This window comes from Brachyhypopomus gauderio, unplaced genomic scaffold, assembly GCF_052324685.1.
Source record: "Brachyhypopomus gauderio isolate BG-103 unplaced genomic scaffold, BGAUD_0.2 sc40, whole genome shotgun sequence".
In the NCBI taxonomy this organism is placed as follows: domain Eukaryota; kingdom Metazoa; phylum Chordata; class Actinopteri; order Gymnotiformes; family Hypopomidae; genus Brachyhypopomus; species Brachyhypopomus gauderio.
Genome location: NW_027506868.1, coordinates 1,209,989 through 1,233,887, shown reverse-complemented (window position 1 = coordinate 1,233,887; position 23,899 = coordinate 1,209,989). Strand labels below are relative to the sequence as shown.

At 49.3% G+C, this 23,899-nt stretch overlaps 1 protein-coding gene across 14 annotated transcripts in view; it reads right to left on the bottom strand.

Moving 5' to 3' along the window:
• mycbp2 (MYC binding protein 2) overlaps positions 1–23,899 on the bottom strand; it is a 107,817-nt gene that overhangs the window by 33,530 nt on the left and 50,388 nt on the right. For 11 of the 14 annotated variants that reach the window (XM_076985500.1, XM_076985503.1, XM_076985511.1 and 8 more), the window contains 34 exons: positions 17,280–17,399; positions 16,798–16,879; positions 16,534–16,651; positions 16,240–16,444; positions 15,986–16,139; positions 15,558–15,730; positions 15,158–15,283; positions 14,888–15,015; positions 14,649–14,740; positions 14,426–14,560; positions 14,215–14,298; positions 14,024–14,120; positions 13,489–13,681; positions 11,623–11,897; positions 9,826–10,047; positions 9,403–9,594; positions 8,170–8,376; positions 7,823–7,960; positions 7,561–7,739; positions 7,164–7,306; positions 6,967–7,067; positions 6,584–6,802; positions 6,102–6,324; positions 4,305–4,423; positions 4,084–4,171; positions 3,889–3,938; positions 3,627–3,799; positions 3,261–3,405; positions 2,696–2,902; positions 2,529–2,584; positions 2,292–2,407; positions 2,010–2,107; positions 1,253–1,369; positions 522–662 (listed from right to left, as the gene is read on the bottom strand). In XM_076985500.1, the coding sequence (XP_076841615.1) occupies positions 522–662; positions 1,253–1,369; positions 2,010–2,107; positions 2,292–2,407; positions 2,529–2,584; positions 2,696–2,902; positions 3,261–3,405; positions 3,627–3,799; positions 3,889–3,938; positions 4,084–4,171; positions 4,305–4,423; positions 6,102–6,324; positions 6,584–6,802; positions 6,967–7,067; positions 7,164–7,306; positions 7,561–7,739; positions 7,823–7,960; positions 8,170–8,376; positions 9,403–9,594; positions 9,826–10,047; positions 11,623–11,897; positions 13,489–13,681; positions 14,024–14,120; positions 14,215–14,298; positions 14,426–14,560; positions 14,649–14,740; positions 14,888–15,015; positions 15,158–15,283; positions 15,558–15,730; positions 15,986–16,139; positions 16,240–16,444; positions 16,534–16,651; positions 16,798–16,879; positions 17,280–17,399 (4,916 nt within the window). The remainder of the gene's footprint in view (positions 1–521; positions 663–1,252; positions 1,370–2,009; positions 2,108–2,291; positions 2,408–2,528; positions 2,585–2,695; positions 2,903–3,260; positions 3,406–3,626; positions 3,800–3,888; positions 3,939–4,083; positions 4,172–4,304; positions 4,424–6,101; positions 6,325–6,583; positions 6,803–6,966; positions 7,068–7,163; positions 7,307–7,560; positions 7,740–7,822; positions 7,961–8,169; positions 8,377–9,402; positions 9,595–9,825; positions 10,048–11,622; positions 11,898–13,488; positions 13,682–14,023; positions 14,121–14,214; positions 14,299–14,425; positions 14,561–14,648; positions 14,741–14,887; positions 15,016–15,157; positions 15,284–15,557; positions 15,731–15,985; positions 16,140–16,239; positions 16,445–16,533; positions 16,652–16,797; positions 16,880–17,279; positions 17,400–23,899) is intronic. The other 3 variants (XM_076985501.1, XM_076985507.1, XM_076985514.1) reach the window with 1 other exon arrangement.

The following is a 23,899-nucleotide window of genomic DNA, read 5'->3' as shown; positions in this document are numbered from 1 at the left end:
AGCTGTCCAGTTACTTTCAGTGTTCTAAAATGACTTTATACAAATTCTGTAATTACTACATGGTTCACCTAGTATGAACTTACAAACCCTTAAATCACTACTGTCAGTCGTTTACACCTTGCTACCAGTTGCTCTCATTACAAACACAATACAGTACAATACACTGATAAGGGAGTCGTTTTTAAATACCACACATGATGGGTAACAATCAGTTGCAACTGTTAGTATTTTACAAGCAAGTTATGCACCCACACCTATAAGTATTTATGTCAGAATCTTTCTGTTAAAGTTTTCAAATGAAACCTAATTGTTGCAGCATTGTCTAAACATGCAATATGGTATTTTTCTGGTCTAAAAGTTATCAATGGGTTCCGGGGTGCACTTGCTCACTTGGGGGGGAAAAAAAGGTCAAACTAGTGCAGTGCTCCAGTTAATACTTAAAGGTTATGCAGCATAACGCCCCATCTCAAAAGAGCAGCATGGGGCTCCTGCTAATCTATAAAGGGGGAGCCTTTACTTACGTCAACAGGGACCAGAAGATTTCTGCCCAGATGCTGGTTAAAAGAGAGGCACCAGGCTTCAGTGTACCCATTCATTTTGGGAACATACTTCTTTACAGTCTCATCATTCAGTCTGAGCCACACACCATCATCATTGTGGATCTAAGGGAAACAAGCAACAGAGCAGAGCCATGGCCTCCTGTGACTGCCAACAGCACCTCGCAGGACCCTCAGGGGCTGCTGAACTGGGGCTGGAATTTACAGCACAAAGGTTCTGTGCACACTCTTAAGACTCTCAGTGCATGCCTCTGTGCAGTTGGCCATCAGTAATACCAACTGTAACATCTGCACATATGTGGCAAGTTCAAATGCTTTTGCCAGTGAAACAGTAACACTGGCAGGCGGCATTTAGGTTTGGATGTGAGATGGAGCCAATCAAGTGTTTCAGACTAACAAATGAATATGTGTTAAGACAAAAGTCAGATCTGCAGCCTCAAAGTCTCTTGCAGGTGAAGAAAGGGAAAAGCAAAGAAAGTTTTGTAACCAAATAAAAAATAAGCAAGCTTAGAGAGAGTTGTGAAAGAAATTTTTAAAAGCTTAATTCTTTTTATGACACGTTCTTAAAAACAGAGGAACCATAATAGAATTAAGTACATTTGCTGACACCAGGTTCTCTCTGATTGGATGACTAGGGAAATGACTCTAAATAGGTACAGACAGATTACGTGTGCGCCTAGTCTAGAGTGGTTTACCTCATCAATGAAAGTGATGGTGCCATTGACTTGGACTATGCCTATCTGTTCGCTCTGCAGAGAGGGGTGACTACGCACACGTAGCCCTGCGCTGTCCTGGGCCACAAATTTGCGCACCTGAGAGAAGCAGAGAAGGAGAGAGAGAGAGAGAGAGAGAGAGAGAGAGAGAGAGAGAGAGAGAGAGAGAGAGAGAGAGAGAGAGAGAGAGAGAGAGAGAGAGAGAGAGAGAGAGAGAGAGAGAGAGAGAGAGAGAGAGAGAGAGAGAGAGAGAGAGAGAGAGAGAGAGAGAGAGAGAGAGAGAGAGAGAAATAGTGAGACAGGCCAACAGGTGGTAGGGGGAAAATAAGCAAAGCAGCGCAGTTCATGAGAGAGTGAGACAAATACAGAGCAGAGATATGTAGCAGAGAGAGAGAAGAGCTTCCATCTGAACACCTGTCTGCTTTCTGAGCTGGAAAACTTCTAAACAAACAGCTTTGAGATGCTTCAGAAATGAGAAGCTCAGTAGCAAGGCAACAAAACGATGGCATGGGTCTGTGCATGTGGATCTGTGTTGCTTGTTTCCCAGTATATACAGAAAATAAAACACTTTAAAAAATGCTTAAGAGAAAACGTCACTTCCTTACAGAGGGTCTTGGGGAACTGCTTACAACTGACTGGATACACCAGTGGTATAAGGGGTAATTCAAACGCAGGCCTGAATTCTAACAAGCGAGCAAACGCATGCCGCTGGTTCAGCTGTTGTACACTGGAGTCACACCTTGCTTGGCTGTGGTTCAGCTTTGGGTTTAACCATCTGTGTGCCTGGGGGAATCATCCCTTTGGGTGGGTCTTTCACTTCAACCTCGAGCCCAGCATCTGCAGAAAGATCCTGACTGTGAGCACTCACACAATCTGTTAATGGTATTAACTAATTATGCTACTCAACAGGTGCTTTTGCAGTGAACCATTCAGAGCTAAACTGCCAGAGCCTTATAAAGAGACCCTTGCCATATCCTGCTGCAACAATTTGCTAGAAGACATTTCATTTAAAACCACTTACCAATTTCAATGCCATCTATAGTGACATGAATGGTGTAAAGACCAACAGCACCAGGCGTCCAGTTGGCGCTATATGTGCCGTCGGTGTTAGCGCGGATTAGCATGTTTTCACTAGGCCTGGTGGACAGAAAGGGCAGAGGTGCTGAGAAGAGTCACCAACCAAAAATCAATACAAAAAACAGTAGACATAATGCAAGCAAAAATAAACACAGATAAAACTTATTTAACCTATCCACACCTTTTTGGAGTCGGGGAGGCGAAGCGTAACTCCTCAAAAGAGTAATTCTCATATGCCTGGAAACAGACCATAACTCGTATATAAAACATGGTTATGTGCCCCTGGATACATGCAGTGTACCCATTACTCCCATTACTCTGCGGATGAAGCAAGTAGTGTCGGCGGACCTTCATCATGGTGATGGCAATGTAGCGGGCCTCTTTGATGATCATGGGCTCGTAGGTGGCCTCCAGCTTGGGTGGCGCCAGGCCACCGAACGTGAGGTCTGTGCCTGGCGGTGAGGGCGTGGAGCTGCCAGGAACACGCTGGAGTTTCCGCGTGCTGTCCTGTAGGACGGACTTCTTCTGGGACACCGGCACTGCCTTCACCTCCACCTACACCCACATGAGACACATCACAGAGACCTGTACTCAAACCGTTCTCACGTGACCTGCTCAAACTAACCTGACTGTTCTCACGGGACCTGCTCAAACTAACCTGACTGTTCTCACGGGACCTGCTCAAACTAACCTGACTGTTCTCACGTGACCTGCTCAAACTAACCTGACTGTTCTCACATGATCTGCGGTGCGGTGCTGCAAAGCACCACTGTGCTATTTTTAGACTTCATTTGTAATGGTGTCAGATCGTGTTCCCAACTTTGTTTTTCTCCAATATCAGATCAAGCATTTGTTGCAGGTATTGACCTGATTACAATACATGGTACCGGTCTGGCCCCATCTGGTGACTTACCTTCATGTTTGGCACGTGGACTACATCTCCATACTGGTCTTTGGTCTGCACCATCACAGTAGTTGGCCAACCACAGCGAATGTCATCTTTGTTGAGGATAAGGGAAGTCTTCTGAGGGTCTGCATAAGAGTCTGGCTGAAGCCACCTGCAGAGATACACAGGGTAAAAAGCTGATCACGTACCCTTCCAAGGAACATGTAGAAATGGTTGCATTTTCATTTGAGAGAAGCTAGAAATAACCCTTAGCATTCTGTCAATTCTCCGTGTTAAATGTTCATTCACAGTATCCAGTTCACTTCACTCACAATTTTACACTGATACAAAATTACATTGAGAACAAAAGACAATTTCATCTTCCCCACTGACCTGGCTAGGCGGCCTCCGCTGGAATTGGGCACACACGTGATGAAGTCCTCCAGGAAGGAGTGCTCATTGCTCTGCAGGTGCAAGGGCAGGTTGCCCTCCAGAGCCTCCAGGATAGTGGGGGAGTGGGAGAGTGCCAAACCCTTCCCCAGGATCCCAGAATGGGCCTTACACACCTGACACACACAATGACAGAAGCCTGTTTACAACTTCATCCTACTGAGCTATGATGAATCAGTTTTTGTGAAGGTTTTGAATTTAACACCTGGAGTGAGGCCTCTTCAAGAATCTCCAGATCTTCTTCCAGTTCGTTTCCTTAAGAACATAAATGATAGAAAGATACACATAGACATTTTAAAAGCCAGTAAAAGCAAACAAGCAAATAAAAGTAAAAAAAAAAAAAAAAAAAAAAAAAACAGGTATTAAATATTTTGTAACATCTTTTATTGATTTTTTTTACCTAAAGGCAAAGCCAGATCCTTCTTCATGAGGGCAGCCGCACACACACTTCCCAAATAGGCTAGCTCCTTCTCCAGCTGAATGATGCCCTAAGACACAGACAGGAGGCTAGAGATTGTAAACGACAACTAAAAAAAATGTTAATTCTGAGTTTACAAAATTCAAACTTTCAATTCACACATTCGGCACTGTGGAAATGTACCATAAACAATGATGCCTTACCTCATCAGGGCCTGGGTTAAACTCATATCCCACAGCCACACATTTAAACCCATAGAAGCAGGCTTTGTCATCTTTCACATAATCTGACGCTGTTTCCAAGGAGAAGAGGGCCTCATTACCTTCAATTAAGAAGGAGAAGGGGTTTTTGATGGGGCACAGTGAGGAAAGACAGAAGATTAAATGAAAAGGAAGTTGTGCTACCGGTCAAAAGTTTGCATTACTTTGGAAAAGTGGAAGATAAATGTTACAATATGCATAAAATCTATGCATAAGTATCAGAGCAATGTTGAAAATTTAAAAATGTTTATATTTTTATAGTTGGTTTTATTGGGTTACAAAAACTTCAGGCAAAAAACATTACTTTCAGGCAAACCAGTATCGTATAACCTGATGAACATTTGTAAACATTCTTAAATCTAGCTTAAATCTCCTCTTCCTATTGCTGTGCTCTGTTAGTCATGGAGAATAACAGCCCAGGTAACAGAGCCATGTCTGAGATTGGGTGCAGTTATTGCTAGGGATGTCCCGATCCAGCTTTTTGAACTTCCGATCCCATACAGATATTTATTTGCACTCCCGATCCAATACCAATATCGGCCGATACCGGCCTATCCGAGCATGTATTAAAGTTTAAGTTATTTAGCCAACTTACTTTGTTGTCAAACTCATGTTGAAAAGCGTTTTGCTCTTGATAACAAGTAGCCAGTTGAATTATGTGTGTTTGAATAATACACAATTGTTGGTAAGGAGAAACTGACCTGTTTATTTAGCAATTAATAAACTCAAAATAGACAAAATAATAAATAACAAACAGAAACGGCATCAGTAAACCAAGGCTCAAAAAGCCATAAGTGCAAATAATATTGTAAATTGTATTAAAAAAAGCAAAACATATCAGTACTCTTGAGTGCTGTTCTCATCAGTGCTCTAGAACAAGTGTAAACCAAAGCTTTAAAAAAATCAGTGCAGATATCGTAAACTATTTAAAAGCAAAATGCCTTCTACTCCCCAATCTTCTCCACACTTTGCTGCTCCAACCCCATCTACACACTCCCTTCATTTGTAACAGTTTGCCCTGCCTGCACTCCGAGCATGATGGGGAGATTCTTTTTTACAAAGACGAGCATTTCAATATGCTCAGGTGTCAGCCTGCTCCTGTGTTCATCAATGAGGAGTGAGACAGCGCTAAAAAGCCTTTCACTCTTAACGCTGGTGCAAGGAGCACTGAGGAACATGGCTGCTAATGCTGGCAGGGTGGGTTTATGTTTATGGTGATATTTCCCTAAATGCTTGATTAGATTGGTTGTATTAAAAGTTCTTACACCTTTACCACCACACTTGACTTTACGGTGGCATATGTTGCACTCTAGCTCTTCGTCTTTGTCGTCCTTTAAGGTAAAATAATCCCACACAACTGACATTTTTACCGATAACTTCAAATTTACATGGCCATCTTAATAGTTAGGAGATGCCACTGAGCTAAATTGGGGAGATGCTATGCTCGTGTGCTGAAGGTGTGATGGAAAATGTGGACCGGATTTTACTCTCACTGGCAAAAACACAGGAAAAACTGGAATGGATTATCTAAATGGGTGCGCTGGAAAAGTCTGAATCGGGAGTCTGGATCAGCATTTTCTCATGCCGATACCGAAACGCATTTTTTGGTACACAATATCGGTGGCCGATCCGATCCAAATATCTGATCGGGACAAGCCTAGCTATTGTCGTCTTCCTCTGCTACAGACACAGTCACCTGTACATGACTCCTTTTGTGAAGGAACTGCTGTCTGATCCTACCTGGCAGTACGAGCACGTTGGTGGGCCAGCCAGTAGAACCAGAGAGCTTCTTCAGCTCAGTCCAGGTGTTGATGGTTTCATGGGCCAGTGGTCTGGAGCTCAGGCCGGAGAACTGCAGAGTGCGGCTGGGAATGAGGAGGCGTAGAACGTCCTCCGGCTGTGCGGTGCCACACTGTGGATCAAACTCGATGGTTGTCCAGCGAACACAGTCCGGGAAGGACACCTACGGAAAGGTCAGGGCTTCATTTAAACCTGCCACAAGTTCTGAATTCTTAATAACGGCAAGATACGCATATGCATTTGTCATTTATGATAATAATTAATTCATTTTTTATTACATACATTACATCTGAGCTTTGCAGTAAAGTGACTGAGCTTTGTGCAATGTAAAATAAAATTCAAAGCTACAATTACTTTGAATTAAAAAAATTACTTTGTTTTATTCTTTCCCTTGTTCACCAGAAAGGAGTTTCATGAGGTACCTTGTACTGGGTGACGGAAGCCTGTTTGTAGGGATGATCGCTCTCTATGACGGTATAGTAACTAGACGTAGTGCAGGCTGACAGACCCTGCTCAGGCTGGTTCCCAGTGGTGCTGTCCGTCGACTGGTTGGGGTTGAAGGCAGGTGGAGCATACTTCTGGTTCAGGGCAGACACAGCAGGGAGGAGCTCCTGGACCAAACCAAACACCTCCACAGCAGCCTGATGGGAGAAGGCACAAAGATCCCTGAGCATCACAATAATTAGTTCACTATTAGCCCACAATAATTATTATACCATGATTAGACCAACAAGAGTAATACGTATCTGACACAAGCACCTCCATTAAGAAGGCAGCAGACAGAAACCAGTGAGAAGCCCTGTACCTTTGGCACGGAGGCAGCGACGGGGCCAATGTAGGCCAGGATGAGGGGCAGCAGCGTGGAGAAGAGGCTGGAGGAGCTCAGCAGCTCCGGGATGTCTTCAGCTGCAGCAAAATACACAAACAAACAGAAAATCAGTCATGGCAAAGCACTCAAACAGAGCTGGAGCTGTGGCATGAGGACAGTGTTCAAATGCTGACCGTCCACTGCGAACGCCCTGTGCAGCAGGTCCTTGGCCGCACGGACCACGGCACTGACCACAGACAGCGCCCGACTGCAGTTCTTATCTTCCTCATTCGCTTTGCTCAGCAGCTGCGACTGCAGATCTCCATCATATTCACTCCTGTGATAGCAAAGATTGGGAATATTAAAACCAAAGTAATATTTGGATGGGGGTATAAACCACTAAAGTGTGGGACTTAAGTAATTTGAAATCTCACTTCAGGCAACAGCTCTAACAGCACATTTTATTGTGCAAAGTAACAAATGAGTTGTCTGACTCTGATAAGTAATATTTTTTCATAATTTCAGAGGATTTATTTATATCAAAGTTATTCAATTTATCAAAGATAGTCATGTACAGAAGTCACAGCTAACCTGTAGTAGAGGACCTGAGGGATCTGGCCTCTGGTCTGGTTGGTACCATTACTGCTGAGGCTACAGGTGCTGAAGGTGAAGGTCACTCCGTCACAACACTGCACCGTGGTCATGCCTCCGTCTCCGTTGGCCGTGCGGCTGCCATAGTTGCGCAGACGTACCGCATATTTTACATGTTCCTGTAGGACGTGGAGAAATCAGTGGCACAACTGACAAGGATGTAAAACAAGGTGAGCTTGGTCACGTTTATCCACTACACTACCTTTAGAGGCACGGCCTTATCCAGTCGGATCTCTGCCATGTCACTGGGGCTGTCGTCAGTGCTGTAGGTGCCTTTGACCAGCTCCAAAGACGTCCATCTGTGGGAGTGGGCGGAGTCACCCGGGTGCTCCGTCTGTGCCTGACACAAAGCAAGTCCTTACATAACAGACTCAGACCTTGGCAATGATCTGAAAGCAATTATTATTCCAACATTTGGGTTTCACACTTCAGGGAAGTCACTTGCTTGTGCATATACAAGGTAAAACCATAGTGCTGTCTGAGAAATCTTATATCCAATAAATGCAAAATGACTTCCACACTGTACAGTGAAGCACAGAAAGTGCTTACATCGTCAGCTAGGACCTCCAGCTCGTACTCATGGATGCCTCCACCGCCATAAACACAGAAGCCCACCAGAACCACACCGGCCTTGTCCACTGTGAAGCAGATGGCGTCGGGAGAGCCGTTGCCCGTGTTCCAGCTGCGGCCCTGGCTGGTTTTCGTGAAGCGGTTAGGGGTGGACTTCACGGAGTGCAGGGAACTCAGGCCGTCCACCTTAACACGAGAACCACAGACATCCCATCAGTAGCAGAAAAGTTGCAATGCTAAGTGTTCCAAAGACGCGCAGCAGTCTCTGGATCTGCTGAGATCATTTTAAAGGAAAAGCAATCAGATATGTATAGAAAGGACCCGAAAGCAAACACTGCAGGTCTGGTTCAAATGTGTCCATGATAAACACCAGAACATGGTTGTGGTTACATTGCTCTCATAGTTACACCATTGTGTAGCAGTAGAGAGGATAAGAGAACCTAAGAATGAATGTTTTTATTGTTGCTAACATAGACGCAAATTACTTGCGTTACACACATGCAACTCAGCACACTAGAGAGAAAAGAAATGATGAAATAGAGGGCTCTGAATCACACAGCTCTGCGCCTGCAGACTAACAGTTGCCATGACAACCCGTCGATGGCAGTTTCCTGAGTGATGGGGAGGCAGACTGCAGTAGACCAGAGAACAGAAGCATGTTAGAGGCCTGTGGAGCACATAGCTGTGACCATGACTCAGCTCCTCACAACACAACAGTTCAGGAGCCGTAGCAGAGAAACTGGATATATCTGAACTAGTGCTGTCAATTCCAGGTGCCGTGATTAAAAGTCCTCACCAGGATTTTTTTTAGCAATCTAATTTTTTTGCTAATTAGCAATCCAGGTAAAATTAGTGGAATCAACACAATCCAGGAAGCCTGAACAAAATCCTGGTGAGGACTTTTAATCGCGGCACCTGGAATTGACAGCACTAATCTGAACAGAACGATGAGCAACCAGGGGCTATTTAAGGTCAGCAGGCTGTGACATTATTAGAGGAGGTCAGCACAGCTCATCTGGATGAGAACACAGGTGGGGGAAGGGTCACGACTTACTGGGAAGGAGGGAGAATACAAAGAGACAAAAAACTAAAGAGCAGGGTAGAGACACAGAGAGAGAGAGAGAGAGAGAGAGAGAGAGAGAGAGAGAGAGAGAGAGAGAGAGAGAGAGAGAGAGAGAGACAGACAGACAGACAGACACTTGTGTATCTAACCTCAGAGCCCAGCGCAGAAGCAGTCAGCTCGCTCACGATACTGGCCAGCAAGCCACACGTGTTGGACACCAGATGAGGAGAGAATAGCTCCATCTCCTTCCTCAGACTCTTCCTCACAGGGAGCACCACAATCACCAACATCTTCTCCAGAACCTCCCGGAAACTGGTCATCCCCATTAGGTTCTCCTCTGTCTGTATGAGTGGAAACAAATGAGGCCCATATGACTTATACCCTTCTGATGTCAACGACTTCTGTATGTTGGCCAAAGTTGATCAGCACATTATGTTATTAAACACACTATTAAGCCAGCATGAGAAATAAAGCACTGCATGTTAATATTACCGTCAGACTAACAGAACACCCTGATTCATGACTGGCTGGGTGTCCAGTACAGCGCTGACTCTGCTGTGTGAAGTACTCACATGGCTGAGTTTCTCCATGTGAGCCACCAGCAGGGGGAAGCGGTGAGCGAGGGCAGAGTCGTTCTCCGTGCTGACCTGCTTGACGAGCGAGCGCAGCAGCACCTCACCATCATATGCAATGGGCAGGATGGATGTGAGCTTCACCGACGTGTTACACAGGGCAGACATGACGGCGGCCAGGAGACGACTGCTGGACGTGCGGAAGTTTGCCTCTTGGATGTCCTGAAAGTCCAGTGGTGGATTAGCACGAAGCTAAGAGCTAAGATCTGAGAATGGTTATTCTGTTCAAAATGTACAGTACGGTAAATTAAAGGTCTAACTCTGTTCATGTACTTTCATGACGGACTCGTCACATCCCATTTTGGAATTCAGTGAGTCTTACTTTGAGGGTAAACCTCTAAGTGAACACGTCACTGGAGATACTTTAGAACAAATTTATCAGACCTAAATCTGTCCAGTGACTAATTTGTCCTGTGTATTGCTAGGGCCTAAAAAGTAATACAGCTACTCTGTGGTAAAGGAGGCTTTAGACAGATGAATGTGGTGTTAAACTGCAGTGGTGATACTGAAAGAGCTCCCCAAGTGGTGGACAAGCAAAACTACAGATCAGAATAATTCTCAGAGTACTATGTGCCACCTTAACTGAGAGCTGTGTTCCGATAGACTGGTGTTTTTTATTACATGTAGTGATTCAATCAATACACTCAGCAGCCACTTTATTAGGCACACCTTGCTAGTACCGGGTTGGACTCCCCTTTGCCTTCAGAACTGCCTCCGTGGCAGATTCAACAAGGTACTGGAAACATTCCTCAGAGAGTCTGGTCCATATTGACATGATAGTATCACACAGTTGCTGCAGATTTGTTGGCTGCACATCAATGATGCAAATTTCCCGTTCCACCACATCCCAAAGAAACCAGTCCGAGATGATTCGTGCTTTATGACAAGGCACATTATCTTGCTGGATCAGAAGATGGGTACACTGTGATCATAAAGGGATGAACATGGTCAGCAACAATACTCACAAAGGCTGTGGCGCGATGATCAATTGGTACTAATGGACACCAAGTGTGCCAGGAAAATATCCCTCACACTATTGCACCACCACCACCAGCCTGAACTGCTGATACAAGGCAGGATGGATCTTTCATGTTTTCATGTTGTTGATGCCAAATTCTTACCCTACCATCAGAATGTTGCTGCAGAAATCGAGACTCATCAGAGCAAGCAACGTTTTTCCAATCTTCGGTTGTCCAATTTTGGTGAGCCATCCACCTCAAGGTTCGACGTGCTGTGTGTTCAGAGATGCTCTTCTGCATGCCTCGGTTGTAACAACTGGTTATTTGAGTTACTGTTGCTGTTCTATCAGCTTGATAGAACCAGTCTGGCCATTCTCCTCTGACCTCTGGCATCAAAAAAGGATTTTGCGCCCACAGAACTGCAGTAGATCAGCAGTTTCTGAAATACTCAAAATCACTTAAATCACCTTTCTTCCCCATTCGGTTTGAACTGCAGCAGATCTTCTTGGCCATGTCTACATGCCTAAATGCATTGAGTTGCTGCCATGTGATTGGCTGATTCGACATTTGCGTTAATAAGCAGTTGGACAGGTGTACGTAATAAAGTGGCCAGTGAGTGTATATTCATTCAATCAATCACAGTCTCTTAAACTAGCTTTAGTATATCTCTGCCTCATACTACATAGAAGAACATGAATACTAATGTGCAAGTCTATCAGTACAGGAAAGAGGACTGAGTTTGATTATGCTAAAGTCTGAGGGCAGTGCCAAGGCAGACCTGGTCCAGGCAGTTGAGCAGGTCGCAGAGACAGGCCCACTGCAGGGCAGGCGTCGGGTAGAAGGAGTGGAAGCAGGCGGTGAACGTGTTGTGGCACTCCTGCAGCACGGCCTCCAGGAGCGTGAGTGGCTGGCTCAGGTAGCCCTGTGGGTCGTTGTCCAGCTTGGTCAGGCAGTTGTCCATGCCCTCAGACAGCACCTTCTTCAGCAGGCTGCGTGTCTTACCCACACACTCCGCCAGCCTGCTGGACTCCTCCACAACCGCCTTGGTACTAGCTAAATACAGGCACAGTGACAAGTCACGCATGGCGGAAATACCCATACAAACAGAATGAACATGACGGTCTTATTGCATGCAAGCGTAGGACTTTTAATCTATGAACCTGGAACTGACATTACTTATATATATATATATATATATATATATATATATATATATATATATATATATATATATATATATATCCAGTATGAATAATGCATTGTGAGTGTTCACACTGATAGCAACCAATAGTAGATGAGCAACAACAGATAATATGATTCCCAGTAGGACAGTAGGGCCAGATTACTCGGGGTAGAGGTCTGCACTCCCGCGGTAATCCCGCGGGTCCCGCGGGACCCGACAGAATATCTTGCGGCACGGGACAGAATTTAATTGTTATTGGCGGGAGCGGGAGTTGAATTAGTCCAGGCGATGCGGGAGCGGGACCACATATACATGCAGAAAAATCCCGCAAATTAATAGTCTAGAAAATTATAATAATAACAACGCAATGATTTCCATGCATAAGGAACAGGACGAAAACATCTAATCATTCAGTAAGTAAGCAATAAACTAATTCAAAATATTGGCTAAGCAACTGATCACGTGAACATGAAGTGTGCGTCATTTTGTCATTTTGATACAGAAATGGCAGAGACTGTAGACCAGGGGTCGGCAACCTTTGAGACATGGAGTGCCAACTTTAACATGTCCAGTCAATGAGTGTGCCACTATGGCGGCGAGTTTAAATTGTTGACCGAGGAGGGGGGAGGTGTAAATCGACACAAAAAGTATTATATCGCGATCGATCGCCAAGTCTAAACGCCTCCGACGTTCGCGCGAGGTGTGCGTGCGGAGTCGTGCGCTACGGTCACTCGCGAAAGTATAATCCATTAATATAATAATTTATATTAAAATATATATTTTTGCTGATGCTGGTCCAGCGTGTCGCGTGCCAGTGACTATGCCTCGGTGTGCCAATGGTGGCACGCGTGCCATAGGTTGCCGACCCCTGCTGTAGACGGTCAACCAGTTTCAGCTGTGGAAAATTCTATTAAAACAGGCGAATACACCACAATTAAGCCAACTACAGGAAAGTCTGATGTATGGAAGTCATATTCCATTGTAATTAATGGAGATGGAAATCGGCTTGTTGTGATACATGTCAGAAAGTGTTGGTGTACGTCACCTAACGGGATGTGTTTGGACTGTGATAAGAAATGGGACAGCGCGATCAATCACTATATTGCTGTTTTAATAAATACATAAGAAAATTTCAAGTACTAAATCTAATTAATTCAATTCATATTAGGATTGCGGGCGGGGGCGACAGAAATGTGTATGTGGTGGGCGGGTGCGGGATTAAAACAAGCGATTTTTTGGCCGGTGCGGGCGGGAGCGGGATTAAAACAAGCAGGTGCGGGCGGGAGCGGGATTAAAACAAGCGATTTTTTGGCGGGAGCGGGTCTAAAACAAGCGGGAGCGGGATTAAAAAAGCAGTCCCGCGCAGACCTCTAACTCAGGGTACCAAAAATCTAATGCGTAGCAGGGTATCAGGGTACCAGAGATGGGGTAGATCTAATGTGTAGCAGGGCATCAGGTTACCAGAGATGGGGTAGATCTCGCAGATGTAGACACGGAGCAGGCGGAGGCAGCATGTCCCCACGAAGCGCAGCCGCTCCAGGTCCAACAGCGTGGCGGTGTACTGGAAACCCTTCAGTCCTCTCAGCTCCTCCACACCCAGCACCAGCGTGGTCCAGCTCCAGTGCAGGACACTCAGCAGGGACTCGAAACACTCCTGAGGGGAGCGCACACACGCAACACAGCAGCGTTACACCGGGCTGCTGGTTATCAGAGGACACCTTTTTTGGATGTTGTACCTTGTTTCTCCAATTACAACAAGCCATTTGGAAAGCATTTTACTTCTGCAGTGCCTTTGACTTTTTACCTTGAAAGCTGTGCATTTTGGTCCTGTTCTAAATGGATGCATTAGCCAATTTCAGGCAAAAGTCAAAGTAGATTAAAGCTTTTAACAAGAAACAGTATAATGACTGTAATCATCCTGTTGATAAAAGCACTCATCTGGCGTCGGCAGGTGTACTGATTCACGGTGTCTGATCAATAAATGTGTTCAACACACCACGGAGACGGTTCTGGAGAAGGAACGCTTCAGAATGTGCACAGGCTCACTGGTCTGCTGCTTCCCTTTAGCAGCGTTACCGTCATTGGATGGCAGTCTGACAACAAACAGCAATAAGTCAAATGATCAAAAGCAGGCAGAGACACCACATGGCAGGATGTCTGGACAAAAGACCATTTAAGTCCCAGTACCTGTACAACAACTGAGGTATCTGACCAGCATTCACATCAGTTCCATTGTTAGATTTCTTGGAGCTCTTAAACTGGAACACCACACTGCAGGAAAGGTACAGAGGAACCAATCACACCAGTCATGGGCTTTCACACACCAGCTCACAACTGTGCAGCCATCTCAGCATGACGTTAATGTTTGCAGTTTTGCGTATGAGTGAGCAGGCGGTACCCGTCGTCGGTGGTGATGGTGGCCTGGCCATGAGAGCCACAGTCACTGCTGGGCCCCGACACACGGGCCCAGGCTACGTACCACCAGCCCAACTGCAGCAGGACGGGCTCATCAAACATCATGGCATACTTCTCCCTGCAGACACACAAAGGTGTGAGACGGCAGGATCGGCAGAGACTGGAGTGGGTCATGTGAAGAAGGTAATCGGTTTGATGAAGAGTACCTAGCAGCACAGTCATAGGCCAGAACATCCGTCTCAGCCATTAGATCACCGTCTGTCTCATGATCTCCTCCGTCTGGTCCCAGTTCGAACAGCTGCGAGAAAACAGCGAATCGTCAGCTAGAGCACACATGCCATACAAGGAAGCCTTCAGAGCCTAAATGGATTAGATGGATGTAAATGTACAGTAAATTGATATGAGATTTGGTAGATAGCATAGGTGCAGATGTTCCACAGTCCACCTTGATTTTGGCTGTGTACTCTCCTCGGCCTCCGAACAGACCAAGCCCACCCAGCAGGATGTCCGCGTCTGCGCAGAAGCGAATGGCCTCGACAGAGTGCGCAGAGTAACCCCAGCCTCCACCGTGACCTAGAGGTCAACAGTAATAGCACACTGACAATAATGCTGCTCAAACGTCCCTGGCTCTTATTTAAGAAGTTATTTTATCTGAAAGCATTCCAAATTTTGTATCCACCATGGGTGCGTGCGTGTGTGTGCGCGTGTGGCTCACTCTCAAAGCGGTTGACCACACTGTAGTCCTCCTTCGAGTAAACCTTCATCACAGACTGCGTCTCCTCCTCAGCACTAGCCACGCCCATCTTCAGTTCCTGCATGGCAGCCAGCGTGTCCAAGCAACCTGCACGCACACACACAATGAAGAATAGAGGCAAACACACACACACACACACACACACACACACACACACACACACACACACACACACACAGTGAAGAATAGAGGCAAACAACCTGCACACAGACACTCATCTAGTGTGTAGGTTCTGTGGAGAGGTGTTAGTGCAGGTCTAGTGTGTAGGTTCTGTGAGGTGTTAGTGCAGATACAGTGTATGACAGTGAGAGTTGGGTGTGTGCAGGGCACAGATGCCCAGTTGGTGAGTGGGCTGTGCTACCCAGGATGTGCAGGGCTCCGTGGGAACGAGTGGTGACGGCGTGAGAGCCCGAGGGCAGGGCCAGCTCCGGACTCAGGATGCTGCAGCGCCCCTGGATGTCTGGGGCGGAGGGCACGCGCGCGTCCGCAATCACAGCGTTATAGCACCACATCTCCCGAGAGCGGGGCAGGAACCTGAGAAGCACAGCCAGAAGAGAAGCACAAACAAAACCATTACATCATTAAGGCAGTAATATAGCTTTAAGTAATGAAGGATTATTGTAAACATACTCAGTGTAGATCTAGGCCATGGAAACATTTCCTCCAAGTTATCACTGCACGTTTAAATCATTCTATATGCATTGTGCCATTTCTGTTCAATATTATGCACGTATAGGCAACATATTCCAGCAGCAATAAGCAAGCCAGATACTCCAAACTGAGCCCTACCTCCAGATGACATCATACACAGGGTCCAGGCATAGCCCAAAGCCCTGGAGGTCCTCCTGCTCGCAGTCACTGAATGTCCGACAGCTTCCGTCTAGTTTGTTAATCAGTAGGCATTTGAAGGGAGGAGGCTCAGATACCGAGGTAGGAACCAAACCTAAAGACAGCAACCAAGCAGACAGCTCAGCTCAGCACAGGCAGGAACATTTTCATCAGAATTCCAGAAGTGCTGAGAGGGCGTAATTCAGGAAGAGTACCAATTATGTGTTTGCTGGCAAAGATCTCAGAGGTGGCCAAGACGTGAGAGTTGATGAGTGCTTCATCAATCCTCAAGAAGGTCTGGTCTCCACTGGCTCCTACCCACGTGGCTTTGCGGCCATACTTGGCACCGATGTTGGGCATGGGGGCCGGTCTGGCGTTCCAGTAGGGCATGTCCAGAATGGGCCTCCCAAGCTGCCCTTTCTACAGACATGGACACAGGAATCCACACTCAGCCTAGAATACCCAGAGTAGTTCTTGGTGCATAAAACAATACTGATGGAGCAACATACCGAAAAGCTCCCGAAAGTGAACACCTGCCCGTCCACGAGGAGCACAGCGGTGTGGTTGCTGCCTGCTGTCACCTGTGCGCTGGGGCCAGGGAGAGCCTGCACTAGTGTGGGGGCCCCTCTGTGGGTGAGAGACACAGGTCAGCAGGCTCACCAGATTATCTCAAACTAACAACACCTACACAAAACACCACACACAATATATAATCACAGCCAAACATTCTGTAATTTATGATTGAGACCATTAAGGTGGTGAAACATCTTCACCTAGAATTGACATCTCCATGACCCAGTTGGCCGTGCTGCCCATAGCCAAAGGTGTAAACATCCCCATTCTCCATCAGCACCACTGTAAGATAAACACATCATCACATGAGATTACATCGGAAAGCAAGAGGAGAAAGCAAAAATAACGACTATTTTAACGAGTGCTTAAAATAATACTTGGGTCAGTAAATATTGAATGTAAGTATTACTGAATCAGCATGTGCACTCACAGACTCTAATGTAAGATATAAGTATACATAATCACAGAACAGCATACTGGGGTGGAAAGTCTCCTTAATGCAATTAGAATAAAGCAGCGATTATTTGATTGTGACGATGGGGAAATATACAATAACATGCAATATGCCTTAATGGTGGGTTTGTAATTTGATTAAAAGGTCCTGATCCGTACATGTGTGTTATCTGTAGCCTTCCATCAAACCCCAGAACCCCTGACATGCTGAACTGTAGATCAGGCTTACCGGAGTGGTGGAAGCCACAGCTGACCTGCAGGGCACGGAGCTCACAGTCAAAGCGTACGGCCCCCGGGGGGTACGTGGTGATCTTACTGGCATCTTTATCGCCACGCTCACCGCTGCCATCTAAAAGACAGAGGACAGTCAGGCCGGGGCAGGGGACAGCGAGGCCACACACACACACACACACACACACACACACGAGGCCACACACACACACACACACACGAGGCCACACACACACACACACACACACACACACGCACGAGGCCACACACACACACACACACACACACACACACACGAGGCCACACACACACACACACACACACACACACACACACACACGCACGAGGCCACACACACACACACACGAGGCCACACACACACACACACACGAGGCCACACACGCGCACACACGAGCACACACGAGGCCACACACACACACACACGAGGCCACACACACACACACACACACACACACGAGGCCACACACACACACACGCACACACATACACGCGCACACACGAGGCCACACACACACACACACACACACATACACGCGCACACACGAGGCCACACACACACACGCGCACACACGAGGCCACACACATACACGCGCACACACGAGGCCACACACACACACGCGCACACACGAGGCCACACACACACACACACACACACACACACACACACACAGACACACGAGGCCACACACACACACACACACACACACGAGGCCACACACACACACACACGAGGCCACACACACACACACACGAGGCCACACACACACACGAGGCCACACACACACACACGAGGCCCCACACACACACACACACACGAGGCCACACACACACACGAGGCCACACACACACACGAGGCCACACACACACACGAGGCCACACACACACACGAGGCCACACACACACACGAGGCCACACACACGAGGCCACACACGAGGCCACACACGAGGCCACACACACACACACACACACACACACGAGGCCACACACACACACACACACACGAGGCCACACACACACACACACACACGAGGCCACACACACACACACACACACACACACACACACACACGAGGCCACACACACACACACACACACACGAGGCCACACACACACACACACGAGGCCACACACACACACACACACGAGGCCACACACACACACACACACGAGGCCACACACACACACACACGAGGCCACACACACACACACACACGAGGCCACACACACACACACGAGGCCACACACACACACACACACACACACACACACACACACACACACGAGGCCACACACACACACACACACACACACGAGGCCACACACACACACACACACACGAGGCCACACACACACACACACACACACACACACACACACACGAGGCCACACACACACACACACACACGAGGCCACACACACACACACACGAGGCCACACACACACACACGAGGCCACACACACACACACACGAGGCCACACACACACACACACGAGGCCACACACACACACACACGAGGCCCCACACACACACACACACACGAGGCCACACACACACACACACGAGGCCACACACACACACACACACGAGGCCACACACACGAGGCCACACACACACACACACACACACACACGAGGCCACACGCACACACGAGGCCACACACACACGCACACACGAGGCCACACACACACGCACACACGAGGCCACACACACACGCACACACGAGGCCACACACACACGCACACACACGAGGCCACACACACACGCACACACACGAGGCCACACACACACGCACACACACGAGGCCACACACACACACACACGAGGCCACACACACACACACACGAGGCCACACACACACACACACACGAGGCCACACACACACACACACACACACGAGGCCACACACACACACACGAGGCCACACACACACACACACACACACGAGGCCACACACACACACACGAGGCCACACACACACACACGAGGCCACACACACACACACGAGGCCACACACACACACACACACACACACACACACGAGGCCACACACACACACACACACGAGGCCACACACACACACACACACACGAGGCCACACACACACACACACACACACACACACACACACACACACACACACACACGAGGCCACACACACACACACACACACACACACACACACACACACGAGGCCACACACACACACACACACACACACACGAGGCCACACACACACACACACGAGGCCACACACACACACACACGAGGCCACACACACACACACACGAGGCCACACACACACACACACGAGGCCACACACACACACACACGAGGCCACACACACACACACACGAGGCCACACACACACACACGAGGCCACACACACACGAGGCCACACACACACACACACACACACACACACACACGAGGCCACACACACACACACACACACACGAGGCCACACACACACGAGGCCACACACACACGAGGCCACACACACACGAGGCCACACACACACACACACACACACACACACGAGGCCACACACACACACACACGAGGCCACACACACACACACACACGAGGCCACACACACGAGGCCACACACACACACACACACGAGGCCACACACACACACACACGAGGCCACACACACACACGAGGCCACACACACACACGAGGCCACACACACACGCACACACGAGGCCACACACACACGCACACACGAGGCCACACACACACGCACACACACGAGGCCACACACACACGCACACACACGAGGCCACACACACACACGCACACACACGAGGCCACACACACACACGCACACACACGAGGCCACACGCACACACACGAGGCCACACGCACACACACGAGGCCACACACACACACACGAGGCCACACACACACACACACACACACACACACACACACACACACGAGGCCACACACACACACACACACACGAGGCCACACACACACACACACACGAGGCCACACACACACACACACACACACACACACACACACACACACACGAGGCCACACACACACACACACACACGAGGCCACACACACACACACACACACGAGGCCACACACACACACACACACACACACGAGGCCACACACACACACACACACACACACGAGGCCACACACACACACACACACGAGGCCACACACACACGAGGCCACACACACACACACACGAGGCCACACACACACGAGGCCACACACACACGAGGCCACACACACACACACACGAGGCCACACACACACACACACACACACGAGGCCACACACACACACACACACACACACACACGAGGCCACACACACACACACACACACACGAGGCCACACACACACACACACACGAGGCCACACACACACACACACACACGAGGCCACACGAGGCCACACACACACGCACACACACGAGGCCACACACACACGCACACACACGAGGCCACACACACACGCACACACACGAGGCCACACACACACGCACACACACGAGGCCACACACACACGCACACACACGAGGCCACACACACACGCACACACACGAGGCCACACACACACGCACACACACGAGGCCACACACACACGCACACACACACGAGGCCACACACACACGCACACACACGAGGCCACACACACACACGCACACACACGAGGCCACACGCACACACACGAGGCCACACGCACACACACACACACGAGGCCACACACACACACACACACGAGGCCACACACACACACACACACACACACGAGGCCACACACACACACACACACACACACACACGAGGCCACACACACACACACACACACACGAGGCCACACACACACACACACACACACGCACACACGAGGCCACACACACGCGCACACACGAGGCCACACACGCACACACACGAGGCCACACACACACGCACACACACGAGGCCACACACACACACACGCACACACACGAGGCCACACGCACACACACGAGGCCACACGCACACACACACGAGGCCACACACACACGAGGCCACACACACACACACACACACACGAGGCCACACACACACACACACACGAGGCCACACACACACACGAGGCCACACACACACACACACGAGGCCACACACACACACACACACACACACACACACACACACACACACACACACACACGAGGCCACACACACACACACACACACACGAGGCCACACACACACACACACACACACGAGGCCACACACACACACGAGGCCACACACACACACGAGGCCACACACACACACACACACACACGAGGCCACACACACACACACACACACACACGAGGCCACACACACACACACACACACACGAGGCCACACACACACGAGGCCACACACACGAGGCCACACACACACGAGGCCACACACACACGAGGCCACACACACACACACACACGAGGCCACACACACACACACACACGAGGCCACACACACACACACACACGAGGCCACACACACACACACACACGAGGCCACACACACACACACACACACACACACACACACACACACACGAGGCCACACACACACACACACACACGAGGCCACACACACACACACACGAGGCCACACACACACACACACGAGGCCACACACACACACACACACGAGGCCACACACACGAGGCCACACACACGAGGCCACACACACACACACACACACACACACACACACGAGGCCACACACACACACACACACACACACACGAGGCCACACACACACACACACACGAGGCCACACACACACACACACACACGAGGCCACACACACACGCACACACACGAGGCCACACACACACGCACACACACGAGGCCACACACACACGCACACACACGAGGCCACACACACACGCACACACACGAGGCCACACACACACGCACACACACGAGGCCACACACACACGCACACACACACGAGGCCACACACACACGCACACACACACGAGGCCACACACACACGCACACACACACGAGGCCACACACACACGCACACACACACACAAGGCCACACACACACGCACACACACGAGGCCACACACACACACGCACACACACGAGGCCACGCACACACACGAGGCCACACGCACACACACGAGGCCACACACACACACACACACGAGGCCACACACACACACACACACACGAGGCCACACACACACACACACACACGAGGCCACACACACACACACACACACACACGAGGCCACACACACACACACACACACACACACACACACACACACACACGAGGCCACACACACACACACACACGAGGCCACACACACACGAGGCCACACACACACACACACACACACACACACGAGGCCACACACACACGAGGCCACACACACACACACACACACGAGGCCACACACACACACACACGAGGCCACACACACACACACACGAGGCCACACACACACACACACACACGAGGCCACACACACACACGAGGCCACACACACACACGAGGCCACACACACACACGAGGCCACACACACACACGAGGCCACACACACACACGAGGCCACACACACACACGAGGCCACACACACACACACACACACACGAGGCCACACACACACACACACACACACACGAGGCCACACACACACACACACACACACACGAGGCCACACACACACACACACACACGAGGCCACACACACACACACACACACACACGAGGCCACACACACACACACACACACACACACACGAGGCCACACACACACACATGAGGCCACACACACACACACGAGGCCACACACACACACACACGAGGCCACACACACACACACACGAGGCCACACACACACACACACGAGGCCACACACACACACACACGAGGCCACACACACACACACACACACGAGGCCACACACACACACACACACGAGGCCACACACACACACACACGAGGCCACACACACACACACACACGAGGCCACACACACACACACACGAGGCCACACACACACACACACACACACACACACACACACACACACACACACACACACACACACACACGAGGCCACACACACACACACACACACACACACGAGGCCACACACACACACACGAGGCCACACACACACACACACAAGGCCATACACACACACACACGAGGCCATACACACACACACACACACGAGGCCATACACACACACACACACGAGGCCATACACACACACACACACGAGGCCATACACACACACACACACACACACACACACACGAGGCCATACACACACACACACACGAGGCCATACACACACACACACACGAGGCCATACACACACACACACACACACGAGGCCATACACACACACACACACACACACGAGGCCACACACACGAGGGCAGACGGCTGGACCAGCCAGTGCGGTCGCACGGCAATCAATCACTAGTGAGGTGAAGCACAACTGGAGTATCGAGAAAAATGATCAAATAAAGGAATAAAGGGCGTGTGGAGTGAATATGCGGAAAACAGCACCAGAAGAGACAGGTGAGATGAATAAAAAGAGTAAAGGCAAAA